Source organism: Syngnathoides biaculeatus, chromosome 11 (assembly GCF_019802595.1).
Source record: "Syngnathoides biaculeatus isolate LvHL_M chromosome 11, ASM1980259v1, whole genome shotgun sequence".
Classification (NCBI taxonomy): domain Eukaryota; kingdom Metazoa; phylum Chordata; class Actinopteri; order Syngnathiformes; family Syngnathidae; genus Syngnathoides; species Syngnathoides biaculeatus.
Window position 1 is genome coordinate 19,005,956 of NC_084650.1, and position 17,413 is coordinate 19,023,368.

The 17,413-nt window shown below is 41.4% G+C and overlaps 1 protein-coding gene across 8 annotated transcripts in view; it reads right to left on the reverse strand.

The window, feature by feature from the left end:
• il1rapl2 (interleukin 1 receptor accessory protein-like 2) overlaps positions 1-17,413 on the reverse strand; it is a 338,297-nt gene that overhangs the window by 89,270 nt on the left and 231,614 nt on the right. For 6 of the 8 annotated variants that reach the window (XM_061834273.1, XM_061834271.1, XM_061834272.1 and 3 more), the window contains 2 exons: positions 16,292-16,461; positions 15,120-15,223 (listed from right to left, as the gene is read on the reverse strand). In XM_061834273.1, coding sequence (XP_061690257.1) covers positions 15,120-15,223; positions 16,292-16,461 — 274 coding nt within the window. Of the gene's footprint in view, positions 1-834; positions 1,228-15,119; positions 15,224-16,291; positions 16,462-17,413 lie in introns of those variants that run through there. The other 2 variants (XM_061834279.1, XM_061834278.1) reach the window with 2 other exon arrangements.

Genomic DNA, 17,413 nt, shown 5'->3' on the forward strand with positions numbered 1-17,413 from the left:
TATAAGGTCACAATATCGAGAAAAGCTACTCAGTATCTCAAAAGGTAGCATTGGTGAAATTACGAGCGTTTATCGAAACATGCTAACGTGGGGTTTACCGCATGGGCAGAGCGAACAAAGGCACCAGAATGAGCAGTGAATTAAAAGGTAGAAAATGTGCGCTCTTTATTATGAACAACAGATGGTGCAACCAGGGCCTTGTACACACACATTATACTCAAGGGAACAGAACAATTGGCCTGTATGCCAATGTGAAGGATGCCTGCTGCGCCTTACTGCTGACATTCCGAGGTACTGTATGTCTGTCTGCTCACGATTTGTTTCTTCTCTAGCTATACTATAAGACACGTACGTATACAGAGGCGACCCAACGCGACACACAGAAATTGGTTCCTTGAGGCCAAGGGCTCTGACAGAATTTTTCTACACAAATGACTGGGGACTGCTGCAAGATGTATGCAGGGAAAACAGTGATCTGTACTGCACTACCTTAAATTCTAAAACATTTGTTGTTCCGACTCTAAATGCACAGCTTTGCCAGTAATGATAAAGAACATCAAGGCACTAAACAACACCAAAAAAAAAATGAGTCTTCGGGGGACGGTGACCAGGCTGGAGTGTATGCAAGGGGAAATGAAGGTCTCACTGAAAGAGGCAAGGGAGGCATACAGCGGAAAGGTGGAATGAAAACAGTCGGAGAACAGCATGAGCGAGAGATGTCGGATGAAATAAAGACATGAAAGGCTGCAACGCAAAGAAGGGAAGCGCAGTAGAGGAGAAAATGAACAGAGCAAAGCAAAGCAGTTTCATTTCTTCAATATGTCCAATCCCAACCTGATGTTGCTCTGGCCTGTCCTAACACTGCAACCTTTATCATCATCATCATCTTCTTCTTCATCATTGCATCACATCTGACAATCTTACAATGGAATACCATTTCCATGGTCTCTCATGCTGCCTCAGAAAGTGCCATTGTTCCCTTACGCCAAAATATCACAGCAGATCATTCCAGAAGACAGCAGAGGATGCTCCCTTCAGGTAAAGCGGCTAGCCCAGATGGTGTGGCCTAGACAGACTATTCATGCTGTGAGCTGCTGAACTGGCCTTTCATGACGTTTTCTGCAAGAGTACAAATAAGGAGAGTTCCGGTCCTTTGGAGCAGCATCACTACGTTCCGAAAAAAAAGGCAAACTCCAAAAAAAAAAAATAAAATGGTGACGGCTTCCCAGTTTGCCCTGATTTCTCACATAAGAAAGACCCTAGAGGAGCTACAGCTATCCCACCTCAAGCCCTTAGTCCGTGGTAGAAAACTACTATTTGATTCCTCAAGTTTATCCTCCGACTGAGGACCAAGAAGATCGGATTCTGATATTACAGCAAAAATATGCACAGGGCTCCCAACATCAACAATCATTGTAATGGTGAGTTGCATTTATATACAGTATACTGTATATACGCTAGTTTGTTTTTAAATGATTCTAATTATACAAAGTTACCTTATACCTATATGAAATGTGCCATATAAATACATTTTCTATTGTTTTGCTGTCAGGTTAGATTAACAGGTTGAACAAGTTTTTTCTTTTTGTACAACATGCCCCTACCTTTTTTTAAATGTCCAGAATCAGTACACTGTATTATAGTATATTCTCAAATGGGAATTATTAATATTATTTTTTTACTCTACCTCAGGGGTCACCAACCTTTTTGAGGGTGAGGGCTACTTTGTGAACACTATACTGTATATAAATGCAATGGGCAGGAGGCGGGGTACACTCTGAACTGGTTGCACATAGAGACAAACAGCTGCATTCACAATGACACCTAGGGACAATTTAGAGTGTCCAATTATTGTTGCATGTTTTTGGGATGTGGGTGGAAACTGGAGTGACCAGAGAAAACCCACGCAGGCACGGGGTAAACATGCAAACTCCACACAGGCGGGTCTAAGGATGGAACCCAGGTTCTCAGAACTGTGAGGCCAAAGCTTTCCAGCTGACCCACCGTGCCACCATATATTTATATATATATATATATTTATTTATTTATCATTCACGTGTACTGGGTCTATGGCAAAAACAGAAGGTTTGCAACCACTCCACTTTACCGAAAAAATATCACTAATGTAATCCATGAATCGACTTTCGAGTCGACTTTCATCACATGCTAGTCCACGGCAACAAATGTTTAGTCATTAAACCAATGGATTCCTCCAAGTCACCGTTTTCTGTTAATTCTAAGTCAAGTGTAGGGCAAGCCAGTAAAGTGAAGTATTGATTGCATGTACTGTACGTGTACTTCAATTAACCTACATATTACCGAAATATTAAAGTGAAGGTAAATTTAAGATACGCATGTGTTCCAAAGTCACATTTACCCAGTCGGTTAGACAAATGTGTTGTTACTTTGAAACAGGTATGTGGAGAAACATTTTTTTGGTGTTGCAAATGACATGGGAACCAGAATAAATATGAATTGCATTATCAACCTATTCACAATGCAAGCATAAAAGTGCAACACTGAATAGCAGAAAGGTAAAGTGAGTCAGCACAAAGTTGCGCTCAGTAAAATTGAACACAGGCTTTTCACTGCACTCAAAATAATGCTATGTGTTTGTGTTGCGGCAGATCTAACTGGATAAAAATGGCAATTACCTAAAATGCAAAATGAATTAATCCCCAAATCATCTTGTAATCCACCACATCCCCCTTGTCAATAAATCCAGTGCCCTCTTAGCAATTACCTTCCACTGATCAGGCCAGGCTGCTGCAGGGTGCATTGAGTTATGGTGCTAATGGGGGGGGGGGGTGAGATGGGGGGATGTATCCTGGCCAGCAGGCTCCGTGTTTATACCTGGATGGAGCTGCAGATTAATTTGACTATCAATCTAACTAACAGGCAGCAAGAGGGAGGATGACACCTGCGCACCCCGAGGCATCTACACAGAAAAGCACATACACTTAAACTGTATTATCCTTGTTGCCATAAATGTGGCTTGGCCGAGATTTAGTAAATTATATTTTCCATTTCATGAGTCAGTGATCGTCCTCTAGTGTTATTTTATTTTACAAAGACAATCAATAAAAGTACAATTTATTGAGTGTTGACAAGAGGGATGGTTGTTGCGTTACACTTATTGGGGGGTCAATGTAGTTAGTACTTCAATTTTATAAAAATGTTTTGTTAGTGTGGTGCACCCCCTGACCTCTATCTTTGTATCGGCTTCACAGAATCTGCATGTACAAAATTGGGGTCTTGCTACGATCTGCTTTTCATTCTAACAATATTATCCTGCTACATGAAATAACCTGTTCAACAGGAAAGGTGACTTCACCCAGTAATAGAGTACTTTCAAAAAGGTCATCCATATTAAGTGTGTGTGTGTGTGTTTATATATACTGTACATACAGTAGCTGCCTTGACACTCACATGATTTTAAATGATATCCCTTTCTGAATCCATATGGTTTAAAATGATGTTGGCTACACAGCTTCAACTCTTGTGGGAAGGTTTTCAACAAGGTTTAGGAGACTAGACTAGACTACAGCAATTCCTATTACGTACAAATTGAGGTTATACATACTATCAGGGAACTCTGCCATAAACCCGAGGACTCACATCTAGTGAAATTTCTGTATTTAAAGCGTATTTTAGTTGGACGTGTATTTTATTTGGAAGATAAGATTATTTCGACAGGTATGAATAATAAACTTTATGACTTTGGGTGAGTGGTGTTCCTCAAAATTAGAGATCATTGCTAATTTCCAAGTAAAATAGCATGGTCTTATTTTATTTTCATCCAATTTTTATATTTAATTTTAGGGTATCCATTGAAGATTTAGCTATCCTGTTCATCCTCAGTTTTTTTTTTTTTTTTTAAGAAAAATGTGCTTTGAAACATCTTTGAACACATAAGCATGTGCAGTTATGTTTTTAAAATATACGGTGTAAGACTGGCTAGCACATCTGCCTAACAGTTCTGAAGACTCGGGTTCCAATCCAGCCTCCAATGTGTACCGTTTAAATGTTCTACCCTGGCTTGCGTGGGTTTTCCCAGGTACTCCGGTTTCCTCCCACATCCCCAAAAACATGCACGGCGGGTTAATAGGTTAACTGAAGACTTTAAATTATCCGTGGGCGTGAATGTGAGTGCGGGTGGTAGTTTGGTTTTATGCGCCCGGCAATTGGCTAGCGAGCACTTCAGGGTGGTCCCAGCCTCTCACCCGAAGATATCTGGGATGGACTCCAGCAGGCCCGTGACCCTATTGAGGATGTGTTATGGAAAATGGAAGGATGTTTCAAAATAAACAGCAAAAACTGTCCTTTACATTTGGCAAACTGCATTTTAACATGCTCTCATTAAACTTAAGGACTGCAAAAACGCGGTAAAGTAGGAAAACACAGTGGGCTGAGTTTTTAAAAGTAGAGCTGTAACAGTGCAACATTGCTTTGGATTAAGTCCACATCATTCAATTCTGCCCCTCATAATTTACAGCCAAGGCCAACAATCACGGGCAGTCCAGTACGTGTCGTGTCCTTCATGTAATGAGGTGGAATGGAAGGCTTTGAACGTTCGGCCAGAGAATTGGCATGTACTTCTGTAATTCTTTTGCTGGGACTTTGAGACGTATTTTTGACAAAGTGACTTAAAATTGACAGATATGTTGGTGAGGAGGCTGAAATATCACTGGGAAAAATACTGGCCATAGACAAAATTGTGTAAAATAACCTCAAAGGTGAAAGGTTTTGATGTTGACCACAAACAATCGGCTTCAGATGTGGGTTTGAACTGAGTCTTGATATTTATTCAACTGGCTTTGGGCATATGCCGCTTACACAGTTGTGCCCATATCGCAAACATCCAGTTTTGCCGAGAGAGGGTTACGACAAAGAAGGCCATTTCAAAATAATTCCCTGCTTTAGCAAAATGAAATTATTGCAAATGTATTTTCTAAATAATCAAAACCTTTTCTTTCCTCTCTTTGTGGTGTACTTTCAATATTGTGGAAACCAAAACAATAGGCTCATTACCCACACCGCGGTCTCTGTCATTGTAGACCTCACTGCAAGTGGTCTTCGCCCCTCCACTCCTTTTGTCCTTAATTCTTTCTCCATATCACTGTAGCTCAGATTGTACAGTATTTCAGACCTTTTCAAAAAAAGCATTGAACTTCAATGCAATGAAACCTTTTTTTCTCCATTTCTAAAAAGCGCAGCTCAAGCTCTCACGCTGGCAAACTGGCATTCGGCCCAAACTGGCATGAGAGTGGTTCTGATTCAATGGCTGCCAACCCATAGAGGACTGCCAAAGACACTTCAAATGACCGCTCTCTCCTTCTCGCCTCTATTGCCTCTTCCACTGCCATTGTGTGGGCTTGTGCCTGCTTGCTAGCTTTATCTTGAAAAAAAAAAAAAAAAAAAAGAAAACGATGAAGAGAAAGGTTAAACATTCAAATTACATCACCAAACACCCGCGTGACCACGTTTAAGTTTCTTTTTGTGCGAGCTTTCATGGAAGTGGATTTATCCCGAACAGGAAGACAGGTGGTTCTACTTACTCGAAAGACCACAGGGGAGCGGGGTGAGATGGAAGAAGGCTACAGAGGAACACGAGCCCCCGAGAAACAGATGGCAAACATAAATCAGCTGTTCATTTGAATTCATTGACAAAAGCTAAATGGCAAAACAGCTTCATGGAGTTATAGGTGAGAACGAGAACATCATGGACAATTTTACTCTTCCAAGGTTGTGGAAACACTTTGGGGGACAGGCTTTTTTTTTTTTTTTCCCAGTGCATAAAGCTACACTAAAGGGCCATTGTCATGAAATGCATGATTTTTAGTATGTTAATAATGAAAAAACGGAACCCGGTATGGACCCAGCTGTTTTTTTACCACAAAACATAATTTTGACGTATATGGGTTTTTGTAACTCCCGCCATGAAAATCCTCTTGAGGGATTTATTTTCGAGAAGAAGCAGGAAGTGACGTACATGGCAGGACTGCCATCAAGTGGGCTTGTTTGTTTCTATTAGTTTTACTTCCGGGGAGGTAGCTCGTTGTTCTTTCGTGTTAGCCAAAATGCTGGCTCGTTGCATTGCTGGATATTGCTCGAACACTCGAGAGGATGGATTTACCCTTCAAAAGTTTCCATGAAACCCGGTTCGTGGTGAAAAATGAATTGCACGGGGGCCGAGGACGAGCGCTTCGTGGGTTCCAAATGACATGCAGGTGTGTATACAGCTACTAAAAAAAAAAAAATAATTGCTACGATAACGCCATAAAACGGTCCGGCTCGGAGCCGTGATAAGCCACATCGGCCTCGACAATGAGCCACCCCGGGTGACAAGGCCGGTGCCCGGGGTGGCTCGTCCCGGCGCCGGGCCACAATGGCTCATCTCCGCTGCGGAAGTGGATCGGATGGGGAGGCGGTTTGGCCATGATCGCATGTCATCTGAATATGGCTCGAAATAATAGGGTAATATTGCCCACATAACTTAAATCGGTTGTGTGATGTTCTCTTCTTCGAATACAGCTTACATGTCTGAAGGGGTGTGTCCCACAGTAGGGGCCACAACGTGTTTACAATGGCGAATGTCCGGGGTGATGTCACGGACAGTAAATGCAGCCAATATGGCGACCACTTGGATGTCGAATGAGACTTCCGCAACTTCGCCCCCTCCGTTCATATTTATTTTTTCATTTTTATGACAGATTATGAGCAAGGCCCATAATGACTAACACCTGACCTGCCAAATGTTCCTATGAATATCGTCACACCTTCCTAGAAGCTGCAATTTGGGACCAACTTCATTTTGCTTGCATGTTTTGATTCTGTGGATCTTGGTCCATAAAACACACGTTCACTCAGCCCATGAAAAATTATATGGGTTATGTGTTAAATGTTGCCAACTAAAACTGCTGAATGGTATTTTATAATAAGACAGACAGATGGCACTACTTCATGAATGCAATCATCCAAAAATTGAAAGGGACTCAAACAAGATGTGAAAATAAATTAGGGGAAAACTCTGTTCCTTTTTTTATTTTGAGTACAGATAATATTTCTGAGACATTATGATGGCATTTCACTATTTCTGGCTTCTGGAAGCAGTCGACCACATAAGTGTGAGAGACCGGATCATTTCAATACAATAGAAATTATTGTACTATTTTAAAATCAAGTGCTCTTTGTTTTTTTTAGTCTTTTTGTTTTCATTGACAAGAAGCAGCAGGGGTCCAGTTCCATTCCCAGTGTATCCGTAACCGACTGAGTACAGCCTATTCAAGACATATCATGTCTCTTAGCGGATTGTATGGAAATGCTGTGGGAGGACAACACGAGAGGTTTTTTGCCATTAAATCAGCCGCCGAGACTGCGCTGAATCAATGTCTGTGAAAAGTAGAACAGAGGAGTGGAAAAACTATCTTGGCTGTGATGCTAACATTTAACACCTCTGTTATGATAAGCTATGAAATAATAGTCCCTTCATATTAGTTCATCCATTCATCTTTTTTCTGAGCCTCCTGATTCCTTCCGTTTAAAGGACCACTGTCATGAAATGCATGATTTTTAGTACGTTATTAATGAAAAAACGGCAGCGAGTATGGACACAGCCATTTTTTTTCACCACAAAATCTGATTTTGACGTATATGGCTTTTTGTAACGCCTGCCATGAAAATACTCTCGAGGGATTTGTTTTCGTGAAGAATCAGGAAGTGACGTACAGGGCAGTAGCGCACTCAAGCGGTCTCGTCTGTTAATAGTAGTTTTACTTGCTAGAAGGTACCTCATTGTTCCGTCGTGTTAGCCAAAATGCCAGCCCGTTGCATTGCTGGTTATTGCGCCAACACTTGGGAGGATGGATTCGCTCTTCGTACTTTTCCAAAAGATCCGGTTCGTCGTGAAAAATGGATAGCACAGGTGCAAACGATGAACACTTCATGGGTTCCAAATGACTGGTAGGTGTGCATACAGGTATGAAAAAAAAAATACAATAGGTGGAGGGGGACATAATCCGTAAGTCAGGGGTGCTAAATGTGTCTATGTGGGCATCGGAAGGCTTTCATGCAGCAGCCGCTGAAGGACGGCCTCCACAGGCCTTGTGAATTGCCACTGGCCTTTTCGGCCAGTGTGGTTTGTCGCGGCTGGGCTGCGGTGGTTCAACATCAATGCGGAAGGGGATCAGACGGGGAGGCGGTTTGGCCGCATCGTCGTCCGCATATCATCTAAATATGGCTAGAAAAAATAGGGTAATATTGCCCCGGTAACTTCACTTGGTTGTGAGATGTTCTCTTCCGTGTCAGAAGGGGCGTGTTCAGCCTGTTTTCAATAGCGAATGTCCGGGGTGACGTCACGGACAGGAGATGCAGCCAATATGGCGACCACTTGGATGTCAAATGAGACTTCCGCAACTTTGCTTATGGATGACGTGCTCTCCGTTCATTTTTTTTTTCATATAGACAGTGAAGTTAATAATGTTATATGTATTTTTCATTACAATATTTATTTTAGAAAGTTTATAGGGATGCCAGTTGGGCTTTAAGGGTCACGGGTGAGATGAAGCCTTTCAGCTTTTGTTCAAGAGGTGGGCTGCACCCTGAACTGCTCGCCTGACAATCACAGAGCAGACGACAAAAAATATTCACACCTAAGGATGATTTAGAATCTTCAGTTGGTCTGATATGATTTTTTCTGGAATGTGGGAAGTCGCCAAAGTACACAGAGAAAACGTGTGACACCACAGGGAGAACACGGAAACTGAATGGAAAATGGCCCACATCACAGACCTCCAAAATGTTTTGTTGAAATCGCTCTACTTGCAAATGTCCTTAACCTTTGATCTTTGGGTTTAGCATTTAATTAAATTAATCGTAATAGTAATATTAGCAAATATGAGCTGCAATTATACAATTCAGTTCTCTTTCTGAACCTTGTATGTCAAAACACAAAACTAGTGAGGAATATGGTTTTGAGTTTTTTTTCTTTTTTCTAAGAATTTTTAGTGGTGATCTGATCCCCACTGGTGATCAATTGGTCCTGAACAACAAGCATTTGAAATTTTAATACTTCAACTTTCACTTATTTCTACTGTTTCCAAAAATCTAATTTGTTTAGCACCAATAAAGCTGAAAGCTGACTGTTAAAAGCGATTATCAAAATCATTTACAAATCAGATCAGCCCCCACACAGTCAGGAAACCAGGCCTATACTGCAAACATTTTCTACCGACTAGCCAGCTGACTAGTTTACCTTTTCTAGTTGCTGGGCCGGTAATTTCCAACAAAGAAAACACCTTGCAGTTCCATTGTTATGTTACTTTTTGAGAATGAGTAACGATTCATGGATGGAGTCCCCCCTGGAGGCCCTTTGAGGTGGTGCGAAATGTAAAATTTGGGCCAAATCTCTTATGTGTTGCTCTTCAGAGAGAGCAATTATTCTCTGCTGCATGCTCGGTGTATACTTTGGTTTTCTTTTCCTATGTTAATGAGGGAGGCTCACTTTTCATTGTTACCTTTTCTAAGACAGAGTATGCTGCTTTACTGCGGAGTTCAAACATTTGAAAGAAGTGGATGTTTGTTTGTTTTTAATCTCTGTTTCTTCACCACTGCATCCCTACAAAATCTCATTTTTTGCTAATTACCCTCACAGTTTACGCTTTTTCTCGCTATCATCATTTACCTCATACTTATCTCTCTTCGCTGACACTTCCAAGAAGCCATTGCATTTCACCTTCTGTCTCATACAAACCTCTCTCAGTGCAGCTCGGGTCTCAGAAAATGTTATTTTCCAGTCTCCTGAGAGAGATTGCAACTAACTGCCTGTTCACCTGTGCTCCTTTGGCTTTGTATTAGTGTCTTCACATTGCTCTTTTTTGTCTGGGTATCTGCCCTCGCAGACACGAAAACACTGCTTTCAAGGGATCGCCTTCTGACTAGGGCGCACCTTTCCAAAGTGAGTCGGGCTAACTCTTGCTATGACAATGCATTTGAGTGCCTTTTAAAATCAGTGAAACGAAAGTGGAAACTTCTTCACAGGTGTAGGTGAGCATCACAAACAAACAGAAAAAAGCTTCCCGATATCTTCACCAGTCTTCTCTGGAAATGAATATCACTACTAAAACTGTGGAATTGCGGTCTCACGGCGCCTCTTTGATCAATTCAGCAGTTTGTATATTTTGTTCAGGGTCTCTATTCATCTATGAATGATGGTTTGGGACCACTGTTCAAGATTATTGAAATCCTAAGCACCTGTCGTCATGGTTGTGGGTGTAGAGTGAGTGAAATGCAGACAAGTGGTAAGGTGAATTAAATTTTTTTGAAAGGAAAAGGGGTTCAAAGTCACAACCAAAATACCAATGGTGCAACCCAATGCTGCAAACAAAAAAAAACAAGCAATGTGGAATCTATAGCATTATCCTAAATTGATTCCAGTCATCCCTCACAGGTAGAACTGCATATGTTTCTCTGCCACAAGGCTCAGTCCTCAGGCCAGTCCTCTTCACCCAGCTCATCAGTCAGCACAGTATCCACTACCACTAATATGCTGACAAACACACAACTGTAATTGAATGTGATGCTCTCATCTCCCTTAACCACAACGACAGCTCTCAATGAGTGACTGGAGGAGCTAAAGGCCTGGTTGCCATCAACATCCTTATGCTGGACTGCTCTAAAACTGAAGCTATCCAATCCGGTACCCCAAACCAAACCCAGTCTTCCCTCATCACAAAATTATTATTTGTAGCCACAGCATTCCACTCACTCACTCTGGCACAAATTACCATCATATTTGACCATCATCTTTCTTTGGACATCTGCTATCTCTGCACAAACATATTGAAAAACTCCGCCCACCTCTTTCCTTACCCAACACTGAGTGACTGTTCTATGGTTCGATCTCCTCTAGGCTGGACTACTCAAACTCGATCATTGTCGTGGTCTCAGGCAGAAGCTTACAGAAGCTAAAGCCCCTGCAGAACTGCACTGTTAGGATCCTGATGAGGAGTCGCAAATATAACCACGTTTCATTAATCTCCAGACCCTCCACTGGCTACTTCTCCTCTACTGAATCCACTGCCTATTTATGCACCAGTGTCTCTTTAAGGAGATTGTTAAATAAACAAATTGTATATATATATATATATATATATTATATATTTTTTTACTGCTGGTTTTCACGGTCTACATTTTTGCAGGGCTGGGTTTCCTGTGTTCCATGTTTTCAATGTCTCGTGTGCTCATTTTGTTAGCTCTGTCCACCTGTTAGCATTTAACATCCTCCCTTGTCTTGACCAATCAGCTCCCTCCAGCCACACGTGTCTTGTGCAAGTGTTTGTCATTGTCTCGTAAGTCTGTATTATTACCTCCATGATTTTTTTACAGTTCTTGTTGGTCCAGTTTATTGGCGTCCTGTCTTGTTTGTCCATGCCCCGTGTCATGTCTTGTCTTATTTCTAGTTTATTTTTTTAAGGTTTTCCTTGTTAGTTTGATTATTTGGTTGTTGGACTGTATAGCTTGCCATTTTTCAAATGAAATATTTTTTGAGATTCCCGGACTCCTGCCTTGCGACCCTGCTTCCCTGCACTTCGGTCCTTGACACCTATGCCTTGCCTTCGTGGTCTTCACTGCCGTCGACCAGAACACCGGGACTACATTGTCTTTCTTAACATCTGAATATTAACACAGCTATTGTATCTATAACATTTCCAAAACACTAACAAAGACTCACCAGCAACAATGCTGCCTCAATTGATTAAAATTAGGAAACAATAATGTACTATGAACTTTCATCAAAACAAGCCACACGTAGGAGACAAACTTCCTGCAGAGCTGGCTAAAAATAAGTAGTAAATGTAAGAGAAAGCACATTTTTAGCACAGCGGGTGAGTAAAACACAAACATTCATAGCAACAAATAAAAAAACAGAGCAAAAACAAAAAAGAGAAAGTGAGAAAGGAAGGAAGGAAGGAAGGAAGGAAGTCCAGGCGTGAGACTGGTGTAAATTTTTCATAACTATGGCAACAACAACAACGAAAAACACACTCCTATAGAAGAAGCAAAGATAATAACTCAGTAGTGCACAAATCCCTTAATGTCACGATGCTGTTCCACTTCAGTGTGATGGGTGACAATAATACACACGTTGTTAGACTTATTTTATATATTATCTTATTTACTTACGTGTTTATGTACATCCTTACGTGCACAGTAAAGGATTCTAATGAATCTGATTGGTAATTTCCTCACTTGTTGCCAACACGAGACTTTCAAAGCAAAATGTGAAAATAAACTCTCTTATCTGCAATTTTATACGGTATATACCATATTTTCTGCACTACAAGGCGCACCTAAAAAGCCTTTAATTATCTCAAAAGCCGACGGTGCGCCTTATAATCCAGTGCGGCTTATGTATGGATCAATATTGCGCCTTGAGTGCAGCTCCATCTAATGGATTCATAACGTAAAATAGGCCATTCATTGAAGGTGCGCCTTATAATGCGGTGCGCCTTAGAGTCCGGAAAATACGGTAATAGTGCCAAAATTGACTTCCTTTCTCTTTAGCCCATGTACCATATCTCTAAATATTGGTTCAGTAGTTTTTGTGTGTTTTGCCTTCTATTTAGCAAAATAGCCACCCAGCTATATCGAAACATAGAGGGTTAACACTGTGTACGCACTGGTTTACCAAAAGACTGATTTGTGTGTAGCTCAATCATTGTGACTAGCTTGCAGACATCTGGTGTTGTATTGTGTATTGATTCCTGAAAAAAAAAAAAAAAAAAAAAAAATATATATATATATATATATAAACGTAATGTTACACGTTGTGCTATGATCAAGAGCACTTTTCTGTGCAGAGATTTGACTAAAAGTAAGAGTCATTGCAGAAGAGATCATACTATGCGTGGGTTAAGCATATTGTCAAAATCAATCAAATGCCTTTATTCTCATTATATGCTGTGCATATAACGAAATGATGAGTGCTTCTCCACAAGGTGCAATAAATGTATAATAATAATAATAAATAAATACATTGTATTTTTAAGGAGGCCATTAGCATGCTTTTTTTCATTTGTTCAAAGAAAATGTCAGTGTTAACTTTAATAGCAGAGTACCTTCATTACAGTCCAAACTGATAAGGATTTGTCCTAAAATTAGTGGCAGTAGATAATTCTGTAAAGACTTGAATCCACAGTCGTGGTTTGGGGACATGATGGTGGCAGGTGCAAGTCCATCCATCTATCCATTTTCCTTGCTGCTTATCCTCACTAAGGTCGCGGCGAGTGCTGGAGTCTATCCCAGCTGTCAACGGGCAGGTGGCGGGGCACACCCTGAACTGGTTGCCAGCCAATCGTAAGGCACATAGAGACAAACAGCCACACTCACAATCACACCGAGGGGCAATTTAGAGTGTCCAATTGATGTTGCGTGTTTTTGGGATGTGGGAGGAAACCAGAGTGCCCAGGGGAAAACCCACCCAAGCACGGGAAGAAGATATAAACTCCACACTCGGGTCCTCAGGACTGTGAGGCTGAGTCACAGTGCCACCCAGGTCCAATTCATATTGTAATAATGTCATCAACAAAAAAGAAAACAACCCCCCTCCCAAAAAAAAAAAAAAAACACACACACACACACACACACACACACAAAACAGAAGATGGTACAGGGAGTTATATAAACAAATGTAAGAATTATTTTCTTTCAGGTCCACACTTCAAAATTAAATTGTACAGTGAGCCTGAAACAAGTCATCTAATCGTGTAAATGTTGCTTTAATGTGAAACTGTTCTTGACTACACCTTTCCAGATACGTGAGCAGCAACAAGAACATTAAAGGTAATTAATGGATAGAAGAATATATTAGCTGTGATCTTTGCGGAATAGCACATTATTGAACATCTTCTAGTAGAATGCATGCACCTTCTGGTATTATAGGTTGTGGGGTGGGGAGGGGGGGGTCGTTGGTCGTGCGTGTGTGCATGCGTGTGTGAGGGAGAGAGAATGAGTAAGAGTGTTAATAACAGACCCTGAGACAATGACAGACACCAAGCCCTAATTAGGTTGTCAAGCTGAAAGAGCAAGAAACGAGAGAGGGAGAGAGAGAGACAGAGAGAGAGAGAGAGTGAGAGAGGAGGGGGGCCTTATTAAGGGCGATAGGTGTCAGGCTCTGGCAGGAATTGGAGAGTGTGGAGGAGTATGATGGTGGTGTGAAAGCGAATTTGGTGCAGGGAGAGCCAGAGGAAAATGGACCACGAAGAAAGGGGGGGCTAGATCCGCAAGATGGGAAGATGGAGGCAGCTTCTGTTCGGAAGAAAGAAAGAGGGAGCGGATGGAGTGGCGGGGGAGAGGCAGTAGAAGGTGCAGAGGTGGAAGCCGAAAAGGATCAAGTGGGGACACAGAATGGTGATTTTGATTTATGATGCAAAGCATACGAAGGTTGCTCCTGCAGCGCGCCTACCTTGAAAACCAGGGCCAGTTCTGATGGTGAAAAAAATGTCACCTTAGTGCTGTTTACACTCTTTGGCTATTTTTTAAAAATTAAGGTTATTTACAGGTTTGGTGCTGCACATTTGATAAGAGTCAATATTTTAATGCAGCAAGATAATGCACTCAAAAATATAATCCCAGGGTGTTTGTCAATGTTACTACTTTCATTGTTGCTCAACTATTGTGGCTGTGTTATATTAATGAGATATGATGTGTTTGTTTTGTAGGAACAATGAAGCAATTTCTTAAACAGAATATCTATGAGCTGGCATTACTCCATGAATGGTTTATTCTTATCAGCAACATTCATCCAATCATTTTCTGAACCGCTTATCCTCGCAAGGGTCACGGGAGCGCTGGAGCCTATCCCAGCTTATCTTCGGGCAGGAGGCGGGGTAACACCCTGAAATGGTTGCCAGCCAATCGCAGGGGCACATGGAGACAGACAACAGTCGCGCTCACAATCACATTTATGGGAAATTTAGAGTGTTTAATTTTTTATATGTGGGAGGAAATCCGGACTGCCTGGAGAAAACCCACGCAGGCACGGGGAGAACAGGCAAACTCTCCACAGGTTGCCCCCCTCCCCCACCCCAATACACACACAAACATCGCACATAAGTTACCTTAGTACACACGTGTAGAAACCATTGTCTTCCATTTCCGCCGACCGGAACCAGATGGAGTCATCTTCTTTACTCAGCCGATGGCCCGAGAAGATGATGGGCTCCTACAGGGTGCGGAGCGAAGACATTTTGCCAAGGTCATGAAGAAACTCTTTTTCAACTCCAGTTGTATTCATCAACACCATTTCACGGAACCGTTCATTAGTAGAGACTTTATGTCACAGTATATACTCGGGATCTACTTACTTTCAAAATAAAAAGGGTAAAGTATTTACAGCATAATATGACCCACTGGCAGCATGATTCGTTAGTTTCTCAGCTCCTTTGCTTTGACTCAGGAATTAATTTGTGAAGCAAATATCTACTAAATAAATTAACCCTTTCGTTCACAGGTGTCAAAATAAAGGCCCGGTGGCCGGATCCGTCCCACCGCATGATTTTATGTGCCCCGCGAAAGCTAAATCATGTGTATGAACTTCAGTGATTTTTGTTCAAATCTGTACCAAAATTTCAAATTGTCATATCATAAATGATAACGTTGATGACACAGGTGTCAAACTCAAGGCCATGGGGCCAGATCCATCCCGCTGCATGACTTTATGTGGCCCGCCAAGCTAAAATCTTGCATATTAACTTCTGTGATTTTTGTCCAAATCTGCACCAAAATTTCAAATTGTCATATCATAAATGATAACACTGATGACACAGGTGTCAAATTCAAGGCCTGGGGGCCAGATCCGTCTCGCCGCATGATTTCATGTGGCCCGCGAGCTAAATTTTGTGTATTAACTGAACCGTGATTGATGTTCAAATTTGTACCAAAATTTCAACTTGTCATATCATAAAAAGAACATTGGGGTATTGTAAGCATTTTTGTGTTCCCAAACAACAATAGTTGTTAAAAACATTCAGTAGTAGTATAGAAATTCCATGTGGAAATATGATGAGGGGGTTAAAGATTTTTATGCTTTCACAGTCATAATGGCCCGATGAGGTCAACCTGAACAATGGGGCCCATGACAAAAAGCAGTTTGCTTCAGTTTATCCTGCAAGTTGGACCCAATTAAAATCAGTTTCACGAGACAATGTTGTATCTACATATTCTTTGTCCACACCAGATAGACTTTGACTCCAGAAAAAAAAAAAAAAAAAACAGTAAAAAGAAATTTTACCTCAGCGTCCCCTTTGTTTTTGTACCAGATGAGGCGCAGTTTGGCGTTGGTCGCCATGGTGTAGTTGGTCCGGATGTAGCTGTAGAACAAGGCACATTTCACCCTTACCGGCTCACCGGCCAGAACATGGTACTCCTTGAGATCCACTGACCAGTCGATGCACCCATCAACTGAGGGAGGAAATAAATAGAATAACATATTAACGATCAAGTCACAGACACGTTGGTCACGTGTGAGGAAAAACTGAATCCAAACTTTTTGTTCTTAATGTTTTTTGTCGGCCGTGTAATGCGAAAGAGTCAAGAATAAACAACGGGAAAGCAGAGAAAGTTTGGCAGCGATTGTTCGGTTAGCCACCGTGAACCAGGAACAAGTTATATTTCCAAGCCAAGTAGCTGGTGAGAAGTAGAGGTCAGCATGGAGTTGTCTTTCATATTCGATTTTCTTTCTTCACATTCTCAGCCTGCCGTTCCTTCCCGGTCCCTCTTAGTCTCACGCTAAGATGGATGTTCCCCGTTTATAATGCCGGCCACCGGTACTTGTTGTGAGGCCTTGAATTTAAGCTGTCCTGTCAAGAAGAGATAAAGCCTCCAGACTGACACCCACCCCAAAACAGCTCATCAGCTTCAGATCCTTATTGTTCTCATCCTGTTTGTTTACTGGCCTTGGCCAGCATTTCCACACAGGAGGAGCCATGCAAAGTAGCTGTCTGTATTTCTTGATGAAATGTCTGATGATTGATGAGGAACCAAATGTTGGGTCTACTGACTCATGCAAGTCTACTGTAAGTCCATTTAGGTGGAAATGGACCATCAGAAGGATGTTGAAAAACAAAAAGAGATAACTTCTCAAATATAATTTATGGCCTTGAATCCCCAGTGGATATACACATTCTATTTCTGACACTAAGGGACAGAGAATGATTTATTAGATTGACAGTGCAGTGGGTGATATTTGCATGCGTCCATTTGACATTTTTCTTAGAGGAGCACAAATGCCCATCTTTTTTTTGCAAATTCTTCACCATGCGCAGTTTTGGAATCCAATCATAATACTGTTTAAATACATTTCGAGAACACTACTTTACCAATAAGTGCTGCAAAATGACAAATTAGCATTTAC